The sequence below is a fragment of the Oxyura jamaicensis genome, chromosome 5 (genome assembly GCF_011077185.1).
Source record: "Oxyura jamaicensis isolate SHBP4307 breed ruddy duck chromosome 5, BPBGC_Ojam_1.0, whole genome shotgun sequence".
NCBI lineage: Eukaryota > Metazoa > Chordata > Aves > Anseriformes > Anatidae > Oxyura > Oxyura jamaicensis.
The window spans coordinates 60984152-61011651 of record NC_048897.1 but is presented as its reverse complement, the minus strand read 5'-3'; the positions used below and the strand labels follow the sequence as shown (position 1 = coordinate 61011651).

Here is a 27500-nt window from a genome sequence, read left to right as displayed (position 1 = left end):
TTGCATCTTTTATACAAAGAATATATAATACAGCAGAGTGGAATAATTTATCCCCAGTAGCAAAAGTGAGGCCCTGTGATTCATGAAAGCCACAATAAGTATTCAGAGCTTAACCTTATGTGTAGACTGAGTGAAATGTTCTACTCCTTCCATTTGATAAATTATACATATACCTTATGTATATAAATATACATTTCCTGCATACTACATTTCTGCAGATATTTCTTGTTTGTAATTGAGTATATTAAACAAAGGCAACATAAAAAATGAAGAGAGAATCAGCACTGTATATTGCAGAAAGTGCTTGCTGATGTTAAGCAATTTTAAAACAAAAACAGTAGCCCAGGTTCATAAGACAGCTTAATGGTGTTCTGTAATGATAAAACTGAGCAAGTATAGCGTATGAAAGTAAGGGAAAACATAGACTTCTGTTAGAAAAGCACAGGACCAAGAATTAAACTCTATACTCGGCACTGGCACAAGGGGCAAGTCCTTTGCTCACCTTCCTCGCACTGCCCCTCAGTGGGTGGAGGACTCAGGCAAGCAGGGTGGACCTATGTTCGAGTCCTTCCTCCCATGCTACCCAAACCTACTTCTCCCAGGAGAGATCCTCTTCCCTGAGAGCTAAAGCGGCCTACATGGAAGGACCTTTATCCCTCTTCTGAATGCAGTTCTTCCCATTTAAACAGCCATGGATTCAAACACAGAGGAGGGCAGGAAGAGACTTTGTTTTCTCATCATCTTAGAGGGATGCAGGGTCAAATCCCTATGCCAATGGTGACAGTTTAGACAAAGACTGTTCAATGTAAAACACAAATAGAATCTGCAAAGCAGGGAGTGGAAACCAGGATGAGTAAACTATTCCATCACCTGGAGCGATGTTTTCTCCTCCAGCCCAATGATTTATTAATGATTACACATAAATTAAACAGGAGAAGGTGCAGGAGCACACCCTAAGCCAGAAAAGTCTATTTGGTGAGGTAGCTGGTACAGGTGACATCTGCTCAGGCACATGAAAGAATTAAAGCAGCCTTCCCATCTGCTGGTGAGTGATCTCAGAGATCACGGCGGTGTATTTTGTTGGAAGAATGAGAAGACAAGCCATTTGCCCACATTCTGAAGAAAGATGGCCACTGCTGCGTTTTGCCTGCTTTCCCAAGTGAGGTCGTAGTGTGGGACACACAGGTACGAGTTGCTGCACATTGCTCCTGCAGGAGCAGGAAAGCCAGCCCAGGGTATTCCTACTTCCAGGGTATTCCCTTCCACGTACTAACGGCTGTCCTTAAAGTTGTGCTCTAGTTATTGGACCATTCCTTAGCCCCAGTCACTGACATAATCCATGTAAAGTAATAATAATGTTAAATACCCTTCCAAAAGAAGGCACGAGGATGGTTGGCAAGGGTTGGGTTAGGCTGGGCTTACAACCATAGTCTGTGTCCATTTAACCATGTAAATCTTCTGGTTTCTACATGTTTGTGCCAAGAACATGTAAACATTTATAAAAATTTTACCTGCCACCTGCCTTTTGGTGCCTAAGAGACTTGCCATGCACTGTATGGAAAGCATAAACCAGACCTGGAATAAATTTCAAGTCTCCCTAGTGCCAGTCAGCTACAAGACCTCCTGCCTTCCCAAAAGTTGTATTGTATTTCTTTCTCCCCAGAATTTCTCAGTCATGTTTGCTTGAGAAAAGCACTCATCAGAGAAAGGACATGTGGATCATTATATCATGCTATTACATGTGGCAAATTAACTTGTCACATGTTGGAGAAAGGAGAACCTGGGTTTTATTGCTCTTGCCTGAAACCAGAACAAACTCACATAATGTCCTTGTACAGACTGATACTCTCTTGACTGAGACCCCCTCATGTGTTGCCACCTGCATTTTTGGGGCTTAATTGCAACACTTTGTTGTTGTTGTTGTTTGCACTCATTTGCTTTTGAGTATGCTGAATTTCCCTTGTGTGTTTTCTTTTTACAGACTTCTGCAGTGCTTCTGAAGCCAACTTAACGGAGACTGTTCTACTGAAAGCTTTCTGAAACCATTCTTGAAATACGATGCATAATCTCCTGAGATTAACTCAATGGCAAAATTAAAATGTAAGTTTAATTTGGCACCTTCCACTTAACTGATTCCTGGTATATAAAAAATGCTTCAGTTAAGTACTTAAGATGACATTTAATTGGTCCTGAGCATCGTACTACACTCTGTAAAATCTCTGTACTCTTTAAAAACTTTAATCACTGTCTTTCAGGCAGGGCTAGACTTCGAAGGTGCATAAAAGCTTTAAAGGGGGGGCTGGCTTAGAAATTTGTTCCCAACTGCACAGCTGTCCTCAGTGCTTCTTAGTACCTCTCGATAAGTAAAGGGAAAAAAATATTAGAGACAGTTGTTACTGTTGTTTTTTTTAGCTCTAATTAAATGAGGGCAGGAAAGCACCAGTAAATAAGCAGCTGGAGGAAATACAGAATTATCCTTGCTTCTGAGGAGACCTTTTTTTTTAAAATGTGTGAGCGGGTTAGCAGGCACTTTTGCTGCTTTCTGCTTATGTTGCACAGTTATAGCTCACTAGGCTGAAACTGAAGCACCAGACAAAGACGTGGAAAGTTATCCAAAATTGCTCGCTTGTTTAAAAGTAATATATACATTATTGTTAGTCATTCCATGGCATTAGATCTTATAGCTACATTTCAGTAAAGTGTTCTTGTATGTGCACGTTCTCTCTCTTGCTTTTTTTGGCAGTGCTGTTCCTTTCTAACAGTATTTTAGTGCTTAGAATTGATGGCAAGCTATATTTTATCCACATAATGTTTAATAAGGAAAAATGTGATTATTTGAATTAATTAGGGTGTAAGAACTGTGTGTGTAATGCACTTCTGATATTCACCTTTAAATGCATGCTTATATCTATTGGTTTATAAATATTTGAGGAATATTTATGCAAATTTGATATACTAGCAATGTAAGGCATTATAGATCATTTGCAAGAGTGTTGTAGTGTGAATTCACATTTAAGCAGTGAGTGGTGTTCATTAAAGGCCTGTGCTTCAGCTGCGTGTTTGGATGGCAGTATTTTTTCTTTTAAGGCTTAGCTATTAAATCCATTGTAAAATACTGCAGAGTTGTATCTCAGCCTTTTTAAGTGATCGCTTGACTCCAGTGACTGGTATGGAAGCTATAGTCAAAATATGTCTATTTAAAACAGATGTAGTCATTAGCAGGCCCTCTGAACTGTGCTTTCCAGCTTCTTCAAAGTCAGTCTGTCTCCTAAGCAGGTTATGAGATAGATGATTATCACTGCTTCCCCATGTGTCAAGTGTAGCCATGCTGCTGCCGTGGCAAGGGGCTAGAGCCGTAGAAATAGAGCTCGGTGCTTAGCTAACAGGTAGGTTTGCTGCTATCCATGCTCCTCATTCTGTCTCACTGATGCTGTTTAAAAAAAATGAAGGTAAAAAGAAATAGTAGTACTCACTTCTCAACGGGCACTGTAAGGAATTTTACTCCCCTGAATGCTGCTCAGTGTTAGCTTTGTCTGTTTGTTGCCTTGTGTTGTAATGCTATGGAGAGCTACAGAGAAGGTCCTCTGGGCTACTGTGACCCCCGAGAAGCTGCGTGTTAGTGCCTAGGGTGAATTTAACCAGTGTGATGAGCAGGAGTAGGCTATAATGGTTTGCTATGAGAGAGAGAAATAGCAGAGCCTAGCAAGGCCTTGCCAGTAACAGGAAAGAAACAAGATTGTTTTCCAGACTGCCCTAACCATGACCTTAAGATAGGGATTTCTGACTGACCCTGAGCCATGAAGCATTAAAAACACAACAAATGATCCACTGGGCTATCACTTCTTGACCTCCCTGTGAGTCAAGAAGCTTTTCTAGCTCTCACTGAGAGAATGATATAATTTCTTTAGTTATCTTTGTAGCTTTGAGGCTGAGTTTCTCACCTGCTTAAAGTGAACTGTGGCAACTGCTACCATTTCACTCCAGTTATTTTCTTGTTTTAGGATAGCAGTTTTTACACTTCCGCCACTTGCTAATGGACCAGAAGAATGTGAACTGGTACTGAATGGACTGCCTGCCTAGTTTCAGTAGTCTTTTTCTGATTTCTCAAGGTAATTAGTCATTTTGTTAAGCTATCCAATGTACAACCCTTCTTTAGGACTAGCGGAGTTGCCACGGTTGGGTACAGTGAAAAAAGGGGAAGTATTTCATGGAGACTCTGTGGTCCACAAGCTCAAGATCATCCAGTCTCTAAGTTGTGGCCCTGTTAATGCAATCATTTTTTTCCGTTCTTCCCAACCTCTCTGCTTTTTTTTTTTTTTTTTTTTTAATTATTATTATATTTATTTAGTGCCTGGGATCACAAGGGAACAGAGTAATGAGAAGTGGTTTACATAAGTCTGGACAGAGGAGATTGGTGTTATTCCAAAATGTGTCTGTCTAGATGATGCCCTGCATGATTAAAAAAAAAAAAAAAGGCATTACCACTACAGGTGTGATGCTGGTGTTACAGGTCTGAGACTGTTGAGTACCCTAAGCACACCAAACAGTGTGTCTTGAAGCCAAACATACCCCTGCAGCAAAGTTTCATCGGCTCTTCTCTTTGGGTTGTATCCATATAGATGAAGACAGGGTGGTCACCACCACTCTGCTGGATTTCATGCTGCCCACTGTGTCATGTTTACTCAGTGCCTCTGCAGTATAGACCATTGCAATCACACCCTGGATTCTCCTAAATGAAGGCAGATTATCTTTTACTCCTTAGAAACCTCCATAACCCAGCTGCAGTCATAAAGCTGCTCTCAAATGGAAGCTGGCTGCAGTTCAGAATTTGGGCCAGTATTTTTTAACAGCATGAAATTCAGTTCTAGGCCTTCTGGAAGGATTCTGTATATGAGATGTTGAACTGGAGTAGAATCAAAACGGAAGTCCCCTATATGCAAAAGCAGGTGGGGGGAAAGGTTGTCTATGTTTGAAAAGGGAGATGTATCTCATATGTACTACAGATAGTATCTGATAACATTAATTTGGAATAAGGTATATTTTTCTTTACTGTTGGCTTACGTTAACAAATGCTTTATAATGTCATGACCTCTTTTGTCTGAGCTGGCATCTAGTGGAATATATCAGCCATATTAATCTAATCAATATAAGCATTTTATTTTATTTATTTTTAACGTTAGGAATTAAAACATAAACTCTACCTACTCTGTACGGACCTGTCCTACATTCCTGTTGCCATTGGTGGCTTTTTGTTTGCATTATAGCAATCAAAGAGTAAATGCAAGGCAAGATCCAAGATAGGAAGGCAAATTGTTTTTGCAAACATGGCAGAGAAAGTGTCTGGAATCAAATGCCAATATTAATGCATGACATCTGCTCTCTGCTCCAGTTCTGAGTAAAGTAATCCAGTCCTAATTACACACTGCTGTGCCCTCTACCAGCTAAGGAGAATGGTGCAGCCATTCTTAGTACCGGTATATAAATTTCTTTCTGGATCTGATAGATACATTAGATGCAGGGCAGGCTTTTCATTTTTTGGCTGTCAGCTGCTTTGGGTAGCACAAAGAGAGGGGAAAGGTTGCAGCAGGAAAGGTTGCAGAGAGGGGAAAAGGTTGCAGCAGGAAAAGATCAGAATCTTCCAAAAAGGATTCTGCTCCTAGAATATATTTTTTTTCCTAGAGAACTTTCCCTGCAGACCTCAATCAATATTACTCTCATCTGAGTGCACATATTATTCATTAAGAAACATTGGCAAGATGTGTACTATAGTGTATGCCTTCATTAGAGCCTCCACCTGCCTACTTTTATCAGAAGATCTCCAGTAACTTTCACCTGTGTTGAATTTGTTTCTGTCTTTGGAGAAATTGTGTAATTCCCCAGGATGGGTTTCTTTCTTTCCTTTTTTTTTTTTTTTTTTTAATAAAAAAAAAAAAAAAAAAAGTAAAATAGTACTCTATGTTTTGTGGATATGTTTCCTCCTCTCACACTTTAATGGATCAAGAAGATTATTACCCTCAGATTCAGACCGAGCTGGACACTGATGAAAGCATGTGCAAAACACAGTCCAGTACAACAGTCCCTCTCTGGCTGTGTGATACAGGAATAGCTGGAATTCCTCTGGTGAGTGTTCAACAGTCATGCGGTGTCCTTTGTGTGCACCTACCGCTACTGAGCAAGCAGCTGTTTTCCTATGGAATCAACGTTTTTTTAGCTGATATGTTGTTGGAATGACTTTATGAAGATCTGGTAAACGTCACCATGCCAAGTAGACACAGAAGGAGCCACAAAACACGGGGGATGTTGGCAGCGTCTTAGAATATTGTCATCACAAAGCAACGTAAGCCTGACATTGCATGATGTCTTTTCAATTAATGGATTTCCACCTCTGACTATTCTGTGTTAATTTTGCCTGGTCTCTTCAGTAGCAAGTCAATGAGGAAAAAATAATGTGTCTTTGTGAAGGAAGACACCAGGATTTCTGGATATGTTATGTTATGGCCCTGCTCAGTAACTGGAACCTCGTGTGCTGCTGCAGTGTAAGGAAGAACCAAAAGCAACAGACTCGGAAATAGCCAGCTCCATGGCTCTGCCTGTGTTCACCCATATCACATTTGATTAGTCTCTGCTTGACATCAGGCTGGGAGCAATAAGCTCTGATCACAACAGTGGATGTGGCAACAAGCCCGTGAGCTCCATGTGTCACTCCAGAACCAGACGCTGTCTCACTGGATTCCTCCATAAAACAACTGAGGCAAATGTGTGGATGCCAGATCTGTCTGTCAGGTGTACCTACCACACCCTCCAAGGTAAGGAGTAAAAGACAGGGCTATATACAAAAAATATTGCAGTAGCAATGAACTTTGAAGTAGAGAATGACATTCTCCAGTTAAGTGATGAAAGTGAGAGACATTATACAAGCACCATCACCGTAATACACATGTAAGGTTTGGCAGTGTTTTTTATTTTTAAGGATCTCTTTTCATGTACATTAAAGGACTCTGGAAACTGCTCAGAGACTACTGTGTGAAGAGGTGGCAGTCAGAGTCCATGTGTGGAGTTGCTCAGAGAGGCTGGGCTAAAGGTACAGTACTGAACTGCTTGACTTGAGTATGAACTGAAATTTTACATCACCATCAAAAACTGATTCACCACGCAGACAGAAGAACGCGTCTCTCTTGAGCCTGGGAAAGTTTCAAGAAGTAGGAAGACAAAGGAGGCTTCTCATGGAAGAGATGTGTCTCCTCTAAGTGTGCTTTTTCTGGAGCCTGGGAGGCCTCCCTGTCCTAGCTCATAGTTTGGGCCTCTTCTAAAGCCATTCACCTAGCTCATAGGCTTGTCCTTTTCCACAGTTGTATGGGTACTGAGGAGACACCGGTGGATCTGCAAAGTGCAATACCCAACCTGATCCTTCAGTAGTTAATACTCAAGAAACCTTTCTGATGACAGTTTCTTCTGTAGAAGGAAACTTTGTGGAGTTCATTGCAACCCAGCTGTTCTGGGGAGGCAGGTTTTGCATGGTAAACACCCTATAAACCAAGAAGCAGACCAAGGATTTAGGTGGTCTTTTATTTTTGAAAAAAATATATTTTTCTTTTTAACTTTGTGCTACAGAGAGCAGAAGCAAAACTTCTGAATAAGTAATTTATTAGCTGTAAATTTGCCTAGAAGATCTCTACAGGTTGTAAAGCCTAATGGCTTAAAGTGTCAACCTTATATCACAGTGGTAGAGAGCTCATTCTCTAGAGGTAACATTTTTGAAGCTTTGCCATTTTTACTCTATCAAAGGAATTGCTGTATTTTGAACAAACTATTTTATTTTAAATAGCCCGTATTTGCAAAAAATATTTAACATTAATTTCATGCAAAATAGTAAAAAAATTGAGTCTTACTTTACAATGCATATGCAGAGACGTTAAGTAGATCAAACAGGAGTTTAGATATAATTGAGGTCTGTAGATCTCAGGTTTATACTTGAGTGGTCTTTTGAACTGCAGCCCATGTTCTCTGTGAACGTAACTTTTCAGAGCACTTCTGATTTTCCTCCTTCACAGGACTGTTGAATTGCAGTATAAGGTCAAGCCCGTGGTCAGTCTCTTCTGACACTATCAAGCTAGGTGCAAGTGGTTCTGAAATGGGTAGTAACATAAACGGGAGATCTTTTGTAGCTAATTTAGTATCGAGCTGTGCAAGTTGTCTTGGTTATTTGGGTGATTTCAAGAAATAAAACCCATGTGTCTAAACTGGCAGACAAAACTCTCATCTGCTCAATAAATCTGACTTCAGAAACAGCTGCTAAATTCACCATACATGGCAGTGGTCTTTGCTATGGCCTGATCCTGCCTTCAGTGTTGGGTTCTGACTGGTGCGTGACTTAATCACCCCCTCTTTTCTTTTTTGTTTTTGATTTTTCTTTCTCCTGTCAGCTGAAAGATAAAAAAAAAAAAATTAACCTCCCTGATGAAGCTTTATAATTCCCAACACTGAAACATTAACCAACTCCTTAATTAAGAGAGACTGAAAGTAGAAGAATGCTTTTATGTCATTAGCTGGTTTTTGCTCCAGTCATCTGCCTCATTCAAGCATAGGATAATATGAAACCTCACGGGTCTGCTAAAGGCTTGACTTAAGTATACTGCAGGCTTCCTTTGCAATTTAGTAAGAACCTCACATTGTTCTTAAGAAACTTCAATTTGTCTTGCTTGTGCTCAAGACCAGCAAAAGAAAAGTAAGAGCAGCTAGTGAAGTAAGAGCCAGAGGTCTGGTTCCTGCTCCTTGCTGCAGCACACAGGTGCTTTTATTCCTGCCTCCCTTCCCTCCCGCACCAGGAGTAGCAGGAGTTACTATTAGACCAGAGGCTTTCTGAGGTGGAGCACAGCTGGTCTCTTTTAGCTGTGGTTTCTGCAGTATTGAGCATGATGACTTCTCAATGTTGCTTAATCAGAACGTGTGTAAGGTACTGGGAAGGAGTGAACAACGGGGCACGGTAATGATAACCTGGCACTGTGCTGTCTGCTCCCGTGCTGACAGTGAGCTGCTTGAGCTCTGGTCTAGAGGCTGGGGGCTCGGGACCAAGGCTTGTTCCCAGTTCCAGCACTGGCCTGTGCCAGGGTTCCCAGCCTTGCTCCTCATGGCACCCACTGCGTGTGTGTGTGCTTTAGGAAGGAGTGAACTTGCTGCTCCTCTGCAGTGTCAGGGTACCATCAAACAAGTGCGGTAAAATTCTTGGTGTGGCATTTACATTCTGCTGGGTGAAGGAGGTTCAGAAATTACTCAGACTTGCTCACTTCTCTGAAATGAGTCGCTGAACAGATATAATTGAAAACCATGCAGAACAATGCTGCTCCACACTGTAAAAGTCATTTACCTAAAGTGGGACCTTTACACTGGGGTTGACCTTATTAAGGCTGTAAACCCCCAGGTCCATGGCACTGTAACAGTAGGATTACAGCAAACAACAGAACGCGTGTTTGGGAATTGCATGGTTTAGGTTTTGTGGATTTTTGCATTATTTTTCTCCCCTTGTGTCACGCTCCCTCATGCGCATGCACATGTGCAAATTTGCCTCTTGCTTTTTCCCTCCACCTTTCATCTCCAGTGACCACATCTCTCTCAACTCAAGTGTGAACAACACTTCTTAAGAATGGTACTAAAGTCAACATCTGTTTCTTCAGTTTCTTCCTGTTTCACCCTTGGCATCCCAACAGTGACCTTGAGCTCCAGTGCACGCCGACAAATGCCTGCTGCTCAGTAAGTCCGTGTTTAAATGAAACTGCATCACCCCTGTAGCATACTCAGAATGAGCCTTAGCGGTTGCATACGAAGATCCTGAGATTCTGGCTCTGCCCCCAAAACCTGGCCATGGTGAGAAAAGGGATAGGCTCAAGGACCGAGACTACGTTCAGGAAGGTGTCAATGCACGATGCTCTCCAGGGCTAGTATTTTTCAGGTGCTGCTGGGTTCTTTCAGGAGGCAAAAAAAAGCTTCATCGAGCTAGACAGGCCAGGTTCCTGTGGGTGCAGGATGTGCCGTACACTGGAAATCAAAGACCACAGAATTAACAGGGTTTGTTGTGTTGCAAAGTTGAAGACATTTTTATCCTTACACGTGTACATGCAGAAATCATAGTGCGCTAATGAAACACAACTTCATGTTCCCAAACATATTTATGCTTGCAAATGAATGTAACTCAGTCCGTTTGTTGCCAAGCAGGCTTGGCAGTGGTTTTTTGGTGAGGGAGAAGAGGGGGGTCTTCGTGTTGGCTCCCCCAGCCCCCCTGCTTGGCTTTTAGCGGTGTGGACAAGGTGTGCTCTAAAGCCAGCAGGTAGCAGTGCCAACCGAGCAAGTTTTTTCATGATTGTCTTGACACGGGGGAATGTGATGATGGGGAACTGGGGAGGGGATGGTTCCCATGAGGTGACTCGCACCATTGTCTCCCCTGATATCTACCAAAAACTGTTTTACCTCAAGGGGAACCAGTCTGGACTAAAGTTTAACTAAAGGCAACATGGGGGGATCTAAATAAAACCTGATAGATGAGCTGAGCTAATATTAGTTTCCTGATATATAAAGCCAAATGGATTAATGGATCAGCTCATGCATTGCCTAAGGAAACAAAAAGAAAATCTTCAATACTTCTGTGCACATTGAGGACATGAACAATACAGGTCTTTAGAAAGTAAAAACCTAATTTGGGGGAATCAATTACTACTCCATTTTCTTTCCTTTTCTAAAATATTTTTTTTTCTTATTTAAAGGAGGTTCACGCAGAGGTAAAATCTGGGTAACAGGCAAGCCAGAAGTCATGCGTCTCAGATGCTACAATGATGGTCGATCTCAGTTTGCATCAGTCTTGCCTAGGCTCTTTTTTAGCGTTGCAGCTTCAGCTAATGGAAATCAAGCCCATTATGGTAAATGTAGGAAGCAAGTACATTAATAGTGGGCACTGACATTAATTCAAATGGTAAACAATTCAGAACTGTTCCCAGTACATACTAGATTATGTATCATCTTACCGGCTGCTTCAGAGGGCCATTTCTTTCACGGGTTTTTAAAGTACAGAAGATTGTCTGCCACACAGTTTTCTGCTTTGATAAACAAAACTATTTGCAAATCCTGCTTTGCTCCCCATCGGTCCTGTATACTTTTTGCTTTTCGGGTTTGATTGCAAGCACTTTCACTCTGCAACTGCCCCCATTGCAATGCAGATCTGTTCCTTGCTTTAAAAAAAAAAAAAAAAAAGAGAGAGAGAGAGGGGGAAGAAGGCTGTGGGGAGCTTAGCGAAGGGGAGATGTGGGGAATAACCTAATGCAAAAGGTAGACGGAAAATTGAGCTTAGTTATACAGTAACACGTGTTAGAGCAATGCCTCCCTTCCTCAGCTGTGCGCTCCCCCATTTTCTCTCTCTCACACGTATATACACACACACTTTAACTGTGCTTTTGTGTTTTGTCAGAATTAATGAGAAAAGTTCCCTTGCCCTAGGGGTAATTAGTGTCCTTGGAGTTAAATAAGCTAATACTTAGACACCTCTGGCACAGGCAATTATGTTTGTGTATTGAATAATTGATTCAAAGAGGGGGGGAAGGGGCTGCTAATCAGATCTGAGCATAATGAATTGATTTAATTAACAGGGGAATCTGAGGGTCCCTGGGAAATGTGTGCATTTATTCAGCAGCAGGAGAGAGTGCAAAGCACATAAATTGAGAGAGAGAGAGAGGGAGCGAGCGAGAGGCAGGCGGCAAGTGCCTTTGCTTTCGGTGATAGGTTCGCAGCTTTCCTCCCTCCCGCCCCCCTTCCTTTGAATATAATTTTAGATTTAGAGCGAAATCAAGAGAAAAGCACTTTAGACGCCGGGAAAGCTCTCGCAGGAGCGCCAGCGAGGGGGGGGGGAAGGTCGCGAGCCGCCGCACGCCATCGCGCCGGGACCGTCCCTGCCCGAACGGGCGGCAGAGGCCGGGGCCGGCGGCACCACCGGCAGCGAGCCCCGCAGCGAGCCCCGCTCCCCCCGCGCAGCTCCCGCACCTGGGCTGGCGCCCGGGCCGCCGCGCCGGGGCCGGGGTCGGGGCCGGGGCCGAGGCGGCCGCAGCAGCCCGGCGCTCCGCCGGCCCTAACGCTCCCGGCAGCCTCCCCGGAGCCCCGCAGCGAGCCCGAGCGGCGGCGGCCGCTCCCGGCGCCCGGGACGATGGTGCTGGACAAGGAGGACGGTAGGTGGCGGCGGCAGGCGGGGGGGAGCCCCGCGGCCTCCCGCGTGTGGCCGCCCGGCAACTTCGGGGGGTCCGGCTCGGGACAGGCGCTTCCTGCGCTGCTTGCCCCGGTCCCCGTCCTCCCCTCCCTTCTCCTCTCCACCCGGAGCTCGGGCTTGGCGAGGGCGGCGGTCCGGCTGCGCAGCGAGGGGCCGGGGGTGGTCCGGGCAGGGCCCCCTCCCAGCCCATCTCTGCTCTGCTCTCCTCCCTCTGGGGTTCCCGAAGCCCTCCGGAGCGGCGCGGTGGCCCCAAGGCGGGCTGTGATGGTGCCGGAGAGGGGCTGAGCTCGCCCGCTGGGGGAGCGGCAGAGAAGCCCTCCCGCAGCCCGGCGCACGCAGGTAGAGGGGCCGGGTAAGGGCACGGAGTTAGTGGGGCCAGCCCCTCCTGTGCCGTGCGGGGTCCTTCCCTCCCGCACCTCGCCTCTGGGGCCGACCCACGCCGCGACGGTCCCATGGCCGAGCCGGCTGTTGGACGGGGGAGCGAAGTCTCTCCGCGTCTCCGTTAGTGCCCTTTACCAGGAACAACCCGGGGGTGCCCCAGTCCCGGCCACTTGCTGGCAGAGCCCAGCCTGCACCTGCCCCGCTCCGGCGGGAGGGCTGCTGCGGGGTCCCGGGGGAGCTGCGGGGTCCCCCGGGGGGGGGGAAGGGTGGGCTGGAGGAGCCGTGGGCCACGGAGCAGCCTCTTAGCAGGGGCCGGGGCTCCGCCGAGCTCCGCAGGCGTGCTCATCACACACGAGGGGCTCGGGGCTGGTGGTGTGGGGGACCGAGAGCAGAGCCGCTGGTTGTCCAGGCAGTGCTCGGCAGCCCCTTGCAGGAGCCCCAGCAGCGGCTGTGTACGAGGGGACGGAGGGGCGATGGTAGGGCTAAAGGGGTGCGGGGTGCGCTCAAAAAGGAGCGAGGCACGGAAAAAAACCCTGGGGAGAGGGGTGAGGAGCTGGGGGTGACAGACCGCAGTACTGCCCGGGAGCCTGTGCTGGTGGGGAGCGGTTACACTCGAGGAGAAATCATGGTCCCTTCTGAGAGTGCACTGGAGAAATTGGGGACAGGAGGTGAGGTTGAGAGAAGAAACTCTTTTTATGAAGAGCTTACTTTTACCTTTATATGTTTCTAGCTGCCTGATTCAAAGGGGCTCCTCTTGCCCACTCATCTGTGAATGTTAAAAGGGGATGCTGGACCTGCATAGGTTGCAAATGGACTAAAAATGGAAGCTTTTGCTAACTAAACCCAATTCCTTTTAAAATCAAGGTTGAATGAGCTTGTTAATAAAAGAAGTGGGTCTGTTTTCTTCCTATAACTGGCTCTATTTTTTTTTCTCAGAGGCCAGCCTGTTCTCCACCATCTAAAAATCATTACGATTTTAGGAGTTTGCCGTGTGGGTTTTTTTTTCTTGTGTGTGTGTGTGTGGGGGGGGGTTCTTTTGAGGTCTCCTTCAGCACTGGGGGTGTTCATAGCTGTTACTCCATGGAGAGGGCAGGATATCAGAAACGCTTTTACCCCCCAGCCATCCTGGTGCATCGCAAGGAGGACGCTCGCTGCCTCGCAGGTAGAGGTTGCAACGTGCTCCTTGCTCTTGAAGCCCATTCGGCTGCTTGGCAAGCCATGCCATGGCCTCGAAGGCAGCTGCCTGCTTGGCCAGCCTCTGGGGCTGGGTTGTAGCATGGCCACAGAAGCACGGCTGGCCCTAGTGTGACACCCATGTCACCCATGGGCTCTAGTAACCGCTATACGGCTTTGCGAGTAGAAACCTTCCTTGGCAAACACGCTCCTCGGTGCCAAGGGAAGTAATAGAGACGCTGTAATGCTTCACTGTGGCCTTTACAGATATCATTGAGGATGAAGGGGCAGACTGAAAAAATAACAGCACTAATAATGTTTTTGACTTGATGTGTTATGGCGTCACGTCAAGTTATGTCAGGGAGGTAACATCTTTTCGTGTGTTCGACATGACATAACGTAACTTGACTGATGCGGCGTGGCTTGGTATTAGAAAATACAGCTCTACAGTGGAAGTTTGGCAAATACTGTCCCAAAACGACCGTTACAGGCTGAAAGGAGAGAGGTGAGGAAAAATGAGGAAAGTGGAGAGGGAAAAACTTCCCCAAGGCTTGTGTTTTAGTCGGCTCCCCGGTGTAAATCACTGCCGGATTTGCTGTGGGCAAGCCAACCTACGCACTGCGCAGCGCATTTATGAATTTCAGGATAATGAGAGTTAAGATATTTCTCAAATACATAAATGTTTTGATTGCAAAGCCCAGATTTCTGCTTTAAAAAGTAAACTGACATGAGGTATCGTGATTAATTCTGACAGATTGTGTTAATTGTAGTTGACTTTAATTGCTGTACAAATGTGTTGGGGGTTAGAAAACTTTTTTTTATTGTTGGTGTGTGAAATGAGTAAGCAGATAAAGCGCTTAAAAATATCCATTTGTAGAGGGGGTGATCCAGCTTCTGTGGCATTATGAAGCAGTGAAGGAATAAAATGTATATTGGTTCTTATAAGCGCGTTACGCCCGCAGTAGGCGGTGGCTAACTTTATCAAAAATCTGCCTTTCTTGCAGTTACCAGATAGTTTAAATGTACCATGTATTTGGGGGTACGTTTGTCCATTTTGAAGGCGATGGGATTGAAAAGTACGCAAACAGAACGATTAAACACTTCTGGAGTCGTCCTTTCCTAAGGGAGGCCGGTAGTATATCAGTATTAAAATGCCTCACGTGGAGAAGAGCCCGTGTTCTCCTTAGGTTTTGCACTGATGCTTTTAACTATTAGACTTTAACCTTTGGGTGAGGTTCTTCTCCTTTTCGGGTCGTGATACTGCTTGAAGTGATTACTTGGGGTGGCTGCACTCACGCTAGAACACTTACTGAACACTCGCAAACTAGCACCAGCGGGAAGCAGGAGTTGTTCCGAGTGCTGGCTGAGAGCGGTTCCGCGGAACACGCCAGGTTTAACATCAGGTACGTTCCGGGGCTGGTGGGATTAAGTCTCCTGAATGAAGGGGGAAGGAAAAGCCACTTCAGCTGGGGATAAGGAATCTAATTAAAACCCGGCATTAGGGATATACAGCCGGAGCCCGCTATCAGGCTTTGTATCAGCTGCGAAGGGGAGGCAGAAGCCCCCTTGGAGCAGGAAGGGAACGTTTCCTGGGCTGAGGGGGGCAGAGGGAGCGGCCGGACGGTCCCGGCGCGGAGCGGCGCCGCTTGGGGCGCACGGCGCGGCCCCCCAGCTTGTCCCGGGGTGGGCGCTCGGCCGGGAAGCGGGGCCGAGCCGAGCCATTCCCCCCGCCAGCGTGTCGCGACAGCCGCCCGGGGCCGTCACGGTGGGTGCGGGTCGCCCCCGCGCCCCGAAGTTCGCCGGCGATCCCCCGCTGGGGCTGGCCGGGGCCGGGCGGGCGGCAGGTGGTGCTGCCGAGCCGAGCCGTGCCGAGCCGGGCGCGCTGCGGCGGGGCTCGGGGGCCGGGAGGCGGAGGCAGCGGCCGGCGGGTGCGGGTTCGCCCTGCTGCCCCCCTCTCCCCCCCCGTCCCCCCCCCCCCGAGCCTCCTTCCCCGCGTGGGGTCTGCGCGAAGCTGGGGGGGGAAGCGCTCGGGAAGGCTGGAGGCTGGGGAGCCGCGCCAGCCGGGGTTCCGAGCTATCAAAGGCAATTACGTGAAAATAGATTAGGCTGTGTAAATTGAGCCGTTTAGAAGGCGAGAGGCAAAGGAACGGCTCGGATCCCCCCCCCCTTCCGAAATTGCAGTTTTAGTTCCTTGCGATTCTGCGGCACAAAAGCGGTCTCACCTACTTTTGTATCTGCAAAGTGCTTTATTTCTGAGTGTAATTCTAACTGAGTGCAATCTAGGTTAAAAGCTGGACAACTGGGTAATTAGAGCTCACTTGCTGCTAAAGGACGATCAGCTGTACCGTAGCTCATTTGTGTTCCCAGAGACTTGTTCTCTCCTCCCCTGAGCGGAGGCTGCCGGAGAAGAAGCATCTGTCCCCGGACCCTTCCTGACTGCCGAGATGATGGTGCTGGACAAGGAGGACGGTAGGTGGGCTGAGGTTGTGCAAGCCTGTGCTTGGTGGCTTCTGTGTGCTGCGAATGGGTAAATAAATAGTTCGGAAACAGATGCACGCTGTGCGTGTCGGAGTGCTCTGCGTTCAGCTCTGATATTTTCCCTTGTGTTGAGAAAAGCATGCTTGCTCTTAATATTTTTTTTTTAATCTCTTTTCTGGCATGATCGAACCAGTCTAGAAGGGTTTACCCCAGGCTCTGTTTGCTGAAGGAGAGAGTGAAACCAGCTTGATTTTGGTTTCTTACATCTGTTTAAATTTTTCTTTCTACAACTTGCTCTTGTATATCCATTTTAGCCCATTTATTTTAACAGCTTTTATTGTAAATCTAATTTTGAGATGCTTCCTTCCCATTGCATGTCATTTGGGTCTCTTTAATGCATGCCTTTAATATCAATTTCTCGCAGCTTTCCTTCGTAGCTATAAACATAATGACAATAAGCTAATAAGCTGCTCTGGCAAAAAGAGCGCTAGCTTATTCTAAGAATGTACTCCCTTCTCTACATGGCAGAAGTGGAGGTTCACCTGGGAGGTAATTTAATGAATGAAGCTGAAATAGAACTTACTTTAGGACTTCCCATATAGTTATTTTTTAAAGTCAACCAGTCCTTGTTGGGGACGACTAAGGGTAAAGAAACTGGTGTAAAGAAAAGTAGATGGTGTTAGCGATGAGTTAGAATGACCTGGTGCCGCCTCGCGCATGTCGCCTACCGGGGCGTGCAACTGAACTGCTCGGTCACCAGTAGTTTCTAGGATGAGTGCGGTAAGTCTATTCACAACTTCGTAATGTGGTTTTTCTAGGGCTGCTTTGTGGCTCAGGACTCCCCTCCTAGCTTGCACCCTGAGAGCAAAGATTAAACCAGGGGCAGAGTGGAAGGCTTCTGTACTCGTCCAGATGGACTTCAGTCAATGGCACTGCCTCTTACCAAAGACCTCCACCTTGGCGCTCTGTGTAGCAAGAGCGTCTAGCACACACTTGGAGCTACTACCACATCGCTTCATCTCACCTTTATAGGTGGTCGAAGTGCTGTGTAAGAGGTGTGTCGCTGGATTCTATGGTTTCATTCTTTTAGAAGTCTTTTTACACATATAATTTTTAAAACTATTTAACAGTTGCCATTGGAAGCATAAGAAATTCCTGAATACTTCCAAGGCTGCAGATAGGAACGGCTTTTCACAGGGATCCAACATGCTTGGAGAAAATGGAAATGGAGCGTCTCAGCAGTAGGATTGATACCGCTTGAATAGATGTGTTACTCTTAAAAATATGTGAGAAAAATAACTTGTAATTCAAAGTCACTTGCTTTTCTGTGTGCTAATTGGGCATTATGAATGGTACTGAAAGCTGCCCTATGTTAATAAGTTGCAGCAAAATGATTTTTGTTCCCCAGCCCGTAGCTGTCTTCTGGTATTTTAAAACAAAAGTAACACTGTACTAGGGAATAATCAGAAAAGAAGACTTGACTATTGGAAATAGCAGATATACGCTTACTTTTAACCAGAAGGTCTTGTACTGAAGTTCCTCTGCTCTCTTCCCTCCTTGCCTCCCCCCAAAAGCGGGGGGATTGCTATACTCTGCTTTGCATCTAGCATTTTGAGGTCTTTTATCTCGTGACACCTTTGATTTCTGAAATAATCTAGTGCGCTAATGTGAACAGAATTTGGGTCTAGTTTCTGGGATGGAATCTGAATTCTTGTTTCATTCTGGTGTGAAGTGTTTGGGACGATGAAAAAATGTGAATGGACTTTTCACAAAGATGTTGCACCTTTAAAATCTGATCCCAAGGAGAAATGCGTCATTGTTGGTGTGCTCTCTTATACAGATTCCAGGCAAATTTTGACTAAGCGTAGAGCAATGTGAGGTCACAGCACCCCTGCATAAGTTTTCCTCCACTTCTGAATTGGTTCTGTGCTAATGAAGTTGGCATCCTAAATCTGTGAGGTAATCTTCAGGTCAAAAAAACAGAACAAATTCCCCCATCTCGATTTCTGAGATCCCTTAAGTTCCTTTGTTAACACAGTAGAACCTATTTAAAAAAGGAAAAAAAAAAAAGATGTGAAGCATCTGTTACACATCTTCTAGTTCAGCTTTGCAGTTGACTGGACTGTGGATAAAAGACACGCTAAGTGGTTGAGTATTGCTTATGCTGGGAAAACAAATGAAGCTAACAGGGTTTCAAAGGCTTTGAAGCAGTGTTGCTCTCAGAGGTGTTCAGTTGTTTTCTTTGGCAATATAAGTTGAAGCAAGCTAGTTTACTTTATTAGAGGCATAAGGCTACTCTTGTAACCTTCCTCTGACTAAGATGAATTTGGCTGGCTGACCTTATTTCTTACTGGACCACACGTGTTGTGATGGGCTTTGGGTTTTCTTGTTTTTTTTTTTTGGTTTTTTTTTCTCCCTTTCAGGACTCATCTCTTTTAAAGGACAGCAGCATTTTCCATATTTTGTTAAATCTTCCTTTTCAATTGGTGTTTCCCTATAGAATTATGTTCTGCTATGATGGAGCAATGCAAATCAAGTAGAATAGCCCAAATTAATTCTTCACATTGGCGGCAGTGTGATTGCCTGCATGGAATCAATAATGCATCGTGGAGGGATCAAATTTTTGAGTATAATGTGTGAATAATGCTTGACACAAAACAAAAATTCAGTCATCATAATAGCAATTAGGAAAAAGCTGCAGCTTATCCCAGCTGTAATCTCTGCTAACAATGAAGCACAGCCTAGTAATCAGCATGTATGGTATGAAACGCACTAATAGAAATCACGGTTCTTTGTTATGTGTGGGGAGGGTGAAAGTTTCCTTTTAGCTAACTTGTACTGTGTTAACTAGACATCGTATCCTTGAACCAAATTATTGAGTGTACGTGCACTTGTAAAAGCCCTGATCAGCTGCATATTTGTCCCAGTGTTTGCACAGGCAGCAGCACCCCAAATCATGGATCCTTTGTGTTTTAAAGCAGAACTCTGATTAAATAGATGGCAAGAGTAGGCCAAGTAAACGACATGGGAGGGCTGTGTTAAACGTGTGCTAGTACACAAGCCTTATTTCTATTTTTTTAAAAAAAGATAAAGAAGCTATGGATTTTTAAAATTATTCTTAAAAATGAAGTGACAAATATGGATACCCAGTAGTTGTGTGTGTTGGGGTTGGAGAATGGGCCTTAGGTTGACGGGAGGTATTTAGGGCAATGAATATTAGGTAATTTGAAACTGGATTAGTGGAAGCAGTTGGGTTCCCTGTTGTGTAAGAGCCCATCTCACCCTGCACAGGAGGAAAGAAAAGCAGCGTTTGGAATTAGAAAAGCAGTGAAATTGATTGTATAATGGCAGGCCACAAATGCGGTTCAAAGAACGGTGCCACGGTGCCCTAGCCAGGGCAGCAGAGCCATGGGCTGACTTCATGGGTGAGTGTCTGCCCCCAGCTGGGGGTACCTACACCTGCTAGGTGGATGTGGATGGACACTTATATACCTTCAGCAAGATGAGTCTTGATAATCTGCTTCTGTTGATTAAAAAAAAAAAAATCATTATACACACAAAAACGAAGCACGTACAGGTTGCCCACAAGCCTAATGAAATATAGTACCGTGTAGGAAGAATTCTTCTCCATGCTGACGGTACCTTTTGGTTTTCTTTTTAAGGTACCTTTCTCAAATGAACCTACTGAAGCATTGTGTAAAGAAAGAGGAAAATGGCAGGGTGGCTTTTTTCCACTCGCATGACATGAATTAAATTTTTTTGTTGTCTAATACTCCCAAAACTGCCTCTTTTCCCTCTCTTTTCTGTCCTGTCCTGTTCCCATCTACATAGGATCTTCTCCTCCTTGGTCCAGCATTACCTAGCTTCCTGTTTAAAAAGAAACACTTAGCATCTTCCCAACTTCCGTCTTATTCAAAGAATGTTTGATAAATGTCATCAAAGACCCTGCGTTTCCCTGTTTAGCTGGGTTACCTGTTGGTTTGTTGAGGGTTTGATCTTGACACACCATGGTCTTGGTGTAATTTCAGAGGGCTCTGTCTGTCCTTAGTTTGTGACTGTCATTTTGTGATTCAGGTATACTGCAGCGGATTAATATATTTACCAAGAGGTAAGAGAAGGTTGTAGAATCAGGAATCTGAATAAGACCAGAGCACACCTGGTAGAGGAATGAACCATGTGAGACTCCTTTGCCAGAAAGGACCAAATAATAACAAGAATTTGGAATGTTTCTCCAAAGCTGACAAAGTATAGAGCTAGAGTTAATCAAAGTAGGTTTCCCCCAGGTGTCCCATGCACATGGAAACGGCAAATACCAAGGCATGAGACAACTGTGAGATAGTAATTACTCAAATCTTTTCAAGAAATGAAAGGTACTGTAGTTGGAGCACTGAAAACCTAGACTTCTATTTAATGAAAGCTAGTTACTCTGTGAGAAGAAGACTGGTGAAAGGAGCTAGCAATGAGCAAACTGCGTTGTGTAGGTATATTCCTGCCAGGCAATCAAATATTTTTAGTATTTTTCAGATGAGATAGCTGAAAGATCTGGGTAGGCATCTTTATAGGGTGTCATCATTCTTCGTTCCCAGATGCCGGTGAGATGTGCTAGTCATCTGGTTGGCATAATAAGTGTTAAAACAGCATATGGATGTTTTTCAGCCTGGGTAATATGGCAAAAGAAGAAATTGGTTCTTGGAAATTAGTAGCATTATAATTTTGGTTTAATATAGTAGAAAGGATGCTTGATACCCTGGCTGCAGAACATAATTTGTCTTCTTTGGAGTTAGTGTTACATTTTATTATCTTTAATAGATACAACGCGAACATGTCAGCCTGTTTGTCATAGCCATTCTGAAAATACTCTCTTATGGTAGAATCTTCGGAAAAATTCCTTTTAAGAGCAGTGCATTATTAATAAAGTAATCCATTAGGTCTGGTGATGAAGGGTCACAGCAGAGTCTGAAATATGTTTCTTAAATGGTTAAGAAATTTATCATGGTTGGAGGATTAATTGATTTCATTTGGAGGCTTTCTTAAGGTTTTCAGGCTTTGTGTTTGGAGATAGTTTTATTCTATCTGTAAATGTGCTTGCTGCTCAAAGTTTTGCTTCGCTGTCATTAGCATGAACTGTTATGTCCCCGCTAAAGGCAAACTGTTCTTTTAGCATTATGACCACCTGCATCTGCGAGGAGTACTACTTCAGTAAATATGAAAGTTTATGGCAAATAAGGTATTTTACTTGAAATCAATTCAAAATCAGAATAATGGCATCAAGCATTGCGGTGTAAGAATAAAGAAGGCACTGCAGATGCTGCTAAAGGCTGAACTATAAAACTCTAATGGGTCTATATCTTTTTAGAATTGGACAGAACTGTCATCATTGAGAATACATAGACATTGTTTTAAACTGCATAGAAATCACTGCCCCCAGCTTCAATAATGTGCGTAACTGTTGCCAGGGAATGATTTATTCAGTGAATGTAGAGCCTATTCACTGAAGACTTGGGGGTGGAGGGAGGGGCGACGTAAAACGAAAGTTGTTCACTACTAGATTAACATAATTAAACCTATAAATGGTCTGAGAACAATTTGCAGCAGCCTACTGTTTTTTAATTCTCAGTGTGTAAGTGTGTGTGCGGGTGTCTTCTCTGTTCTCCAACAGGGTGACTCCCGAGCCTAAGTTTTTCAAGAGCGATGTTGGGTGCTATCTGTGCAAACAGATGCTCAGCTCTCCTTTCCGGTGAATGTTCTTGCAAGCTAGTTTCTTCATACATCGCACATCAAAGCAGATAATGGAGGCTGTTGTCCAAATGTAGAGGGTTTTTAAATTTCATTGAACGTCTCTGAGTTCTTTTCTCCAGTGTTCAGAGTTCCTTGCATGCTAATCAAACTCTGAAAGGGTGACTTGGGCAGTGAAAGTAATATTTGCCTTCTTTTTAAACTATTGATTTTGACAGTTCTGGCTTTTCTTAAAGAAAAAGTGGTTGATTGTTGCATATTCATGACTGAAATGCTGAGAACTTGGACCAGAATTAAACAATTAACCCTCTCGTCAATGTAAACATCCATTTGAGTGGAAGCCAGGGATGTTCCTACTCGGTTTATTATGGATCTGAGATATAGAAATGTATTCCGGAGGACTGTGTTTCTAATAAATAAGAAGGCATAATGAGAATGTAACTGGGAAGGAAGACAAAAGCAGCCATGCTTTAAATTGTTAATGATGGTGCCAGTGGCTGCAGCTTTACCACAGCTGTTTAAATTGATCAGCTAGTGAAAATGTTTTGTTTTGGCATTTTCCCTGCATGTGCAACTCTTTCGAAGGGAGTTCTGGAAGCTTTTCAAAGGAGAATCATGATCTTTTTCAAAACAGACGTAGAACAGCAGAGCTTCCAGTACTCTGGAATCCAATATTAAAGGATGCAATTCCGTTTCTCTTTTGTAAAGTTTTTGGCTGATGTGCCATTGCTTCCCCTAAATTTCCTTTACCTCTCTTTTCTTCCTACTCCAAAAATATTGCAAATTGCTCACTACCCAAAAGAGAGGAGACAGCAGCAGCTCACTTCCCAAGTGTCCTTTTCCGCCCCCCGATCTCCTCTCTTTTCCTGGCGCTGCTGAGCTCGCTCAGAAGAGCAGAAAGGTGCTATGACAATTTGCTATGCATCTTTTGGTCAAGCAACCAGTGTGAAATTGTTCTGCAAAATGTACTTCTGCAGAGGACACTTGCTGCTAATTTGTTTCCTGGTTGGCTCTACCTTGCTGCTGATGTGGGTTAACCGATATCCCTGTAACGCCTGCATCGTTTCCTGCTGTTCCAGAGAGATGGGTATACTTTTCTAATGGATATGATCCCTTCAAGTTAAGTAGAGGAAGGTCTTACTTTCTGTACGCAGACAAGTGCCGTGGTAGTTCCTGCCTTGGGTTCCCACCTGAAGGAGCTCGTGAGCAGACCTCCCTGGGACGTTGCTTAAAGCCGCCTCCTGGCACGCTCGATGGCAGTGACTTGTGGATAGGCTGTGCCTTGGGTAATGTTGAGCAACTTGGTTTCTGCCTAATGTACTTGTAGAGGGGGGTGGGTATTGAGCATTATTCAGAATCCATTATATATTTATCTTTATACTCCTTTGTGGAAAATGATTTCTGTAAGTACCCTGTTATGGTTATGAAAGCCTGAACCAAGCATCAGTCTCAAACCCTTTGACCTGTCTGCACAGAATGGAGATCTGTTTTGAAAAGAACTCCTTTATATCTGTTTTTACTCCATGCCCTTCCATTCATTTGCCTATACAAAGCAATAAAGGGTAAAACTAAAGTAACATAAATTGGTCTGTCTTCCTGAATCCATGTCTCGCTAATGTACCCAGATTAACTCAACTGTAAATTGTCTCCTTTGGATGTCGTGTCTTGCTAAAAGTTTCCTATATGATTCATGATTTGGATTGCTTTTAACAGCTATTGGCTAAGCAATATGGTAAATGTACAAGGTGATGCAATTGGCATTAGTGAGAGGATGCACAGGAGCATGTAATGCAGTCAATACTACATTAACTACTGATGCCCAATTACAGAAACTGGAAGAGTGGCTTTTAGGAGCATTAGGACTTGCAGAAGAGCTGAGATCACCTGCCGCTCCTTGCCTAAAAGCTTCACCCTTTATGCGCTGGGATCAAAGCAAACATTTAGTTGCTATTTTGTCATGTATAACAACGAAGGTATTCCCCCCCCCCCTTTTTTTTTTTTCCAAAAAGTGTCACACTGATGCTTTTAGCACATGTAAAATCCTATCTCCATATTTCAAGATTCTCCTTCCCTCTCCTGGGGCAAGACTTTATTTGAATAAAAACTCTTTAACCACCCCTGTATTTACTGCTTCTCTGAAGCTTACTACTTTAGCCATTTTTCTTTTAAAGAAATACTAAGTGCAATTTAGTGTCCTATTTCAGTGTCAGACAAGGCTCCCCCTCGCTCCCCCAAGCTCCTTCCCTTTTCTAATCTGTATATGATTGTTTGTGACCTCAGCTGGCTTGAAGTCTCTAGAAAGAGTGTTTTAAAACACAACCAGATACCACATAAAACAGGATATTTGAGTGTGTGACCTCTCTGCAGTCCACGTTCAGATTAAGCACACATTGTTTCCACCGTTGCTTTTAAAACCCATTTGCAGCAGACAGCAAAGGACCACATTACACTAAAAGACAGTGCATACTTTTAGCTTGAGCTGAATGTGATCACAGCTTCTAAATCTATTTTAAAAATAATGAGCAATGTCACTGCTGCATGGCAAAGCTAGCAACCCACAAAGTTCCTCTGGACTTTGAGCAAAATGGGAAATTAAGCAGCTCTAACAACACTGAAATATTTTAATATAAAAGGCAGCTGGCAGGTGGCTTATTGCTCTTGTTGCAGCGTTTGTCTTTACTTCCAGCTATGCTATTTGGCGTATCCCTGCTGCTTTTACTCCTCGGAGCGTTCTGCCAGCACTAAGCATTTTGTGCACCCCGTGTTGGTGTCCCCTGCTACTAGGGCCTGGGAATCAGCGGGGTGTGCCCGGTGGGCACCTGGGTTTCTCTGCAGGTTGCCCCCAGTTTGTTCTGCATGGCCCTTGCTGCCCTGCCCAGCACAGGAGGAGGGGGTATCTGAAACTCCTTCTCCTCCTGTGGTGTCCGGTGCTGGGCCCGGACAGGAAAACGAGGTAAGAGCGTGCTGTAAGGCATCCTGACGGTCTGCAGGTGTTTCTTCACCAGCAGTGCTTTGCTTCTTGGGGTGATGCTCCAAGGCGGCGTGCAGCTCTGCCCCGTGTCCCGCTAACGTCTCAGCTGCCGGGGGCTGCCTGCTGCTGGTGGGGTAGGGGAGAGGAGTGGTGGTGTTTTCGAAGAGGACTGTTGCGATCAGTTCCTGATCGATGCTGGGGAGCAGAAGGGAACCTGCTGGTCCTCTCCTTGCAGTAACGTGTTTAAAAGGTGGCACTGGCAGAGGAGACATGGGGGAACCTGAGCGAGCCCTGCCCTTGGCAGCTTCAGCACAAAGTATCCCGTGCACCCTGCGCTTCCCAAGCTGTACAAACAACGCTTTGAATGCCTAAAGTACCCAGCAGGGCAAGTCCAAACGTCCTTGAGTAACTTTGTATTTAGACAGTGTTTTCTCTCTTGCTTTGATCAGGAGAGAGCAGATGTGTCTCTTCTGGTGCATGTGTTTGTCCGCACCCCCCGATGCATGCGCGCTCCCTGTCCTTGTGCAGGGGCTGGAGGTTTTAGGGTAGGCTGTTGTTCCTCTTTGTTCTTTCTTATTATTGTTTTTTGCAGGGAACCGAAGTTAGAATGTAGAGAGGTCAGACTAAACAAGGCTCTAACTTTCTCTCATTCCCTTATCTCTCTTTAATTTGGGTAAAATAAATTTAAAAACGCACTAAACGTGTAATAAGGCTCCCTTAAAAACCACATGTATGTATATTCGATTCATTGACTAGTCTTTTTGGGGGGTTTTTAAGCATTCAGTCTAAGTGGGCTGCTTGGTGAAATTTGTACATTCATAAAATAGCTGATTGAAAAGCAATATTTCAGATAAATACAAGCCAGCGATCTATCAGCAGTTGTAATAAAAGCTGGGCTTCAGGCTGTGATTTTATTTTGAAATAATAAGAATTGCTTTATTCTTTTTACTTGAGTTACCATGGTAATTCTGTCGTGTAGCAGTGTTATATTGATTTAGAAAGTGGACAGTAATATTTCTTTTGTGTTATTCTGTTTCTAGGGGTTGATTTCTAATTTCCACTTGGAGATTACTTTTATAAATTTCTTAAGTCCTTCCACTTTTTTCTCTAGCAGTGTAATTTTCCTCTCACACATTGCTATTTTCTGAGCTTATTGGTTTGCTCTTATTTTAAATTAAACTTGCTGGTTTCAAATATTGAAATGACATCTTTGTCTGTGTCTGTACTTTGGTTTAGCAAAATATTACAGTCTGCTGTTTTATGCTTAATAATTTAAGGGAAGCTTTATGTCTGCCATCAGTGGTTGTTGGTAACTTATGACTACACCAACACAGAGCTTAAACCTCTGACATTTTAATATTGTGTAATGGTGCTTCCACCCTGCACACCACGTCTTTTTCTTAATCTGCCTTGTGCGTGCGTACGCTAAAGAGAATGACAATTAAATTGTGAAGAGATCAAGTGGAGTTTGTGGTGGAGCTGGCCCTTGGCCACCCCGAGGGCTACAAAGCCCTCAAGGGAACCCCTGGTCTCCTCCAGCACACAGGCACCTTTCCTGGCTGCCTGTTACGAAGCATCAAGTTTTGTGCAAGAAAAACTTTGATTCCCAGATGTGTACGCACACACGCAGTGATGGACAAAAAATAGCAAACCGCTTTAGCTCTGTACAGGACTCTTATACCTCAGCTGTGGAGAGCTGCTCTTGAACTGCAGCTGCGTTAAGGGATGACAGCCTGAACACGATGCAACTGGTCCTCGGTGTCATCGGTTTCTTTTTTTTTTTTTTTTTTTTGTGAATGAGAAATAATGCTTCTATTCTGATCCTGGGAGACAAGGGGAAATGAGCCTCAAGCATTGCTGTTTTAACAAGTGGTAGCGTAGATCCAAAGCCATGCATTCTGCCCTCAAACAGAAGTTGTTCAGCGTGTCTTTTAGTCCAGAGGGTGGGCAAGCTGCTTTGTGAGCACTAAGTACAAATTTCCTGTTCTCATGAAAATGCCACCAAAGGGTTTTTCAGTGTAACTGATGAGAGTGGGGCTGAAGTCGTCTTTTGTTGCCCTTTGGTTTCATTCCTATGAGAAGCTCACAAGAGTAAGAAAAGGACTTCAGGAGCCCTGGCTGATCTCTGCTGGGAACATTGGGCCAGCTATGATCAGGAATTACCATCGGTTGGAAATGGCAGAGGAAGAGGGGAAGAAGGGTGGCGTCAACGTGTGGTCGTGGTTGACCTCAAAAGAACTGAAGTATGGAGCAGCCGGGGGGGGGGGGGGGGGGGTGAAGGAGACACGATCCCAGCATGAATTGACCAATAAATTGCTGATAACTGTCTGCTAATGCTGGAGGGAGGCACAGGTATAGACCTTGTCTGTGGTGGGTGTGCCACAGATCATTTGAGGACAGTACGTCCAAGTGGAAATTCAGAGGGTGCTCCTGAAGAGAGAGGGCTCTGTGCTTGACCTTGTCTGCCCTTCCAAAACAAAGACTGACCCATGTACCCTGTGTGAGGACACTGGGAGAGGA

At 44.7% G+C, this 27500-nt stretch overlaps 1 protein-coding gene across 4 annotated transcripts in view; it reads left to right on the top strand.

The window, feature by feature from the left end:
- LMO1 (LIM domain only 1) overlaps positions 1-27500 on the top strand; it is an 81041-nt gene that overhangs the window by 12041 nt on the left and 41500 nt on the right. The window contains exons 1-2 of one of the 4 annotated variants that reach the window (XM_035327926.1): positions 14847-15198; positions 16163-16264. In XM_035327926.1, the coding sequence (XP_035183817.1) occupies positions 16240-16264 (25 nt within the window). In that variant the 5' untranslated portion in view covers positions 14847-15198; positions 16163-16239. Of the gene's footprint in view, positions 1-1981; positions 2101-11981; positions 12204-14846; positions 15199-15805; positions 16265-27500 lie in introns of those variants that run through there. The other 3 variants (XM_035327929.1, XM_035327928.1, XM_035327927.1) reach the window with 3 other exon arrangements.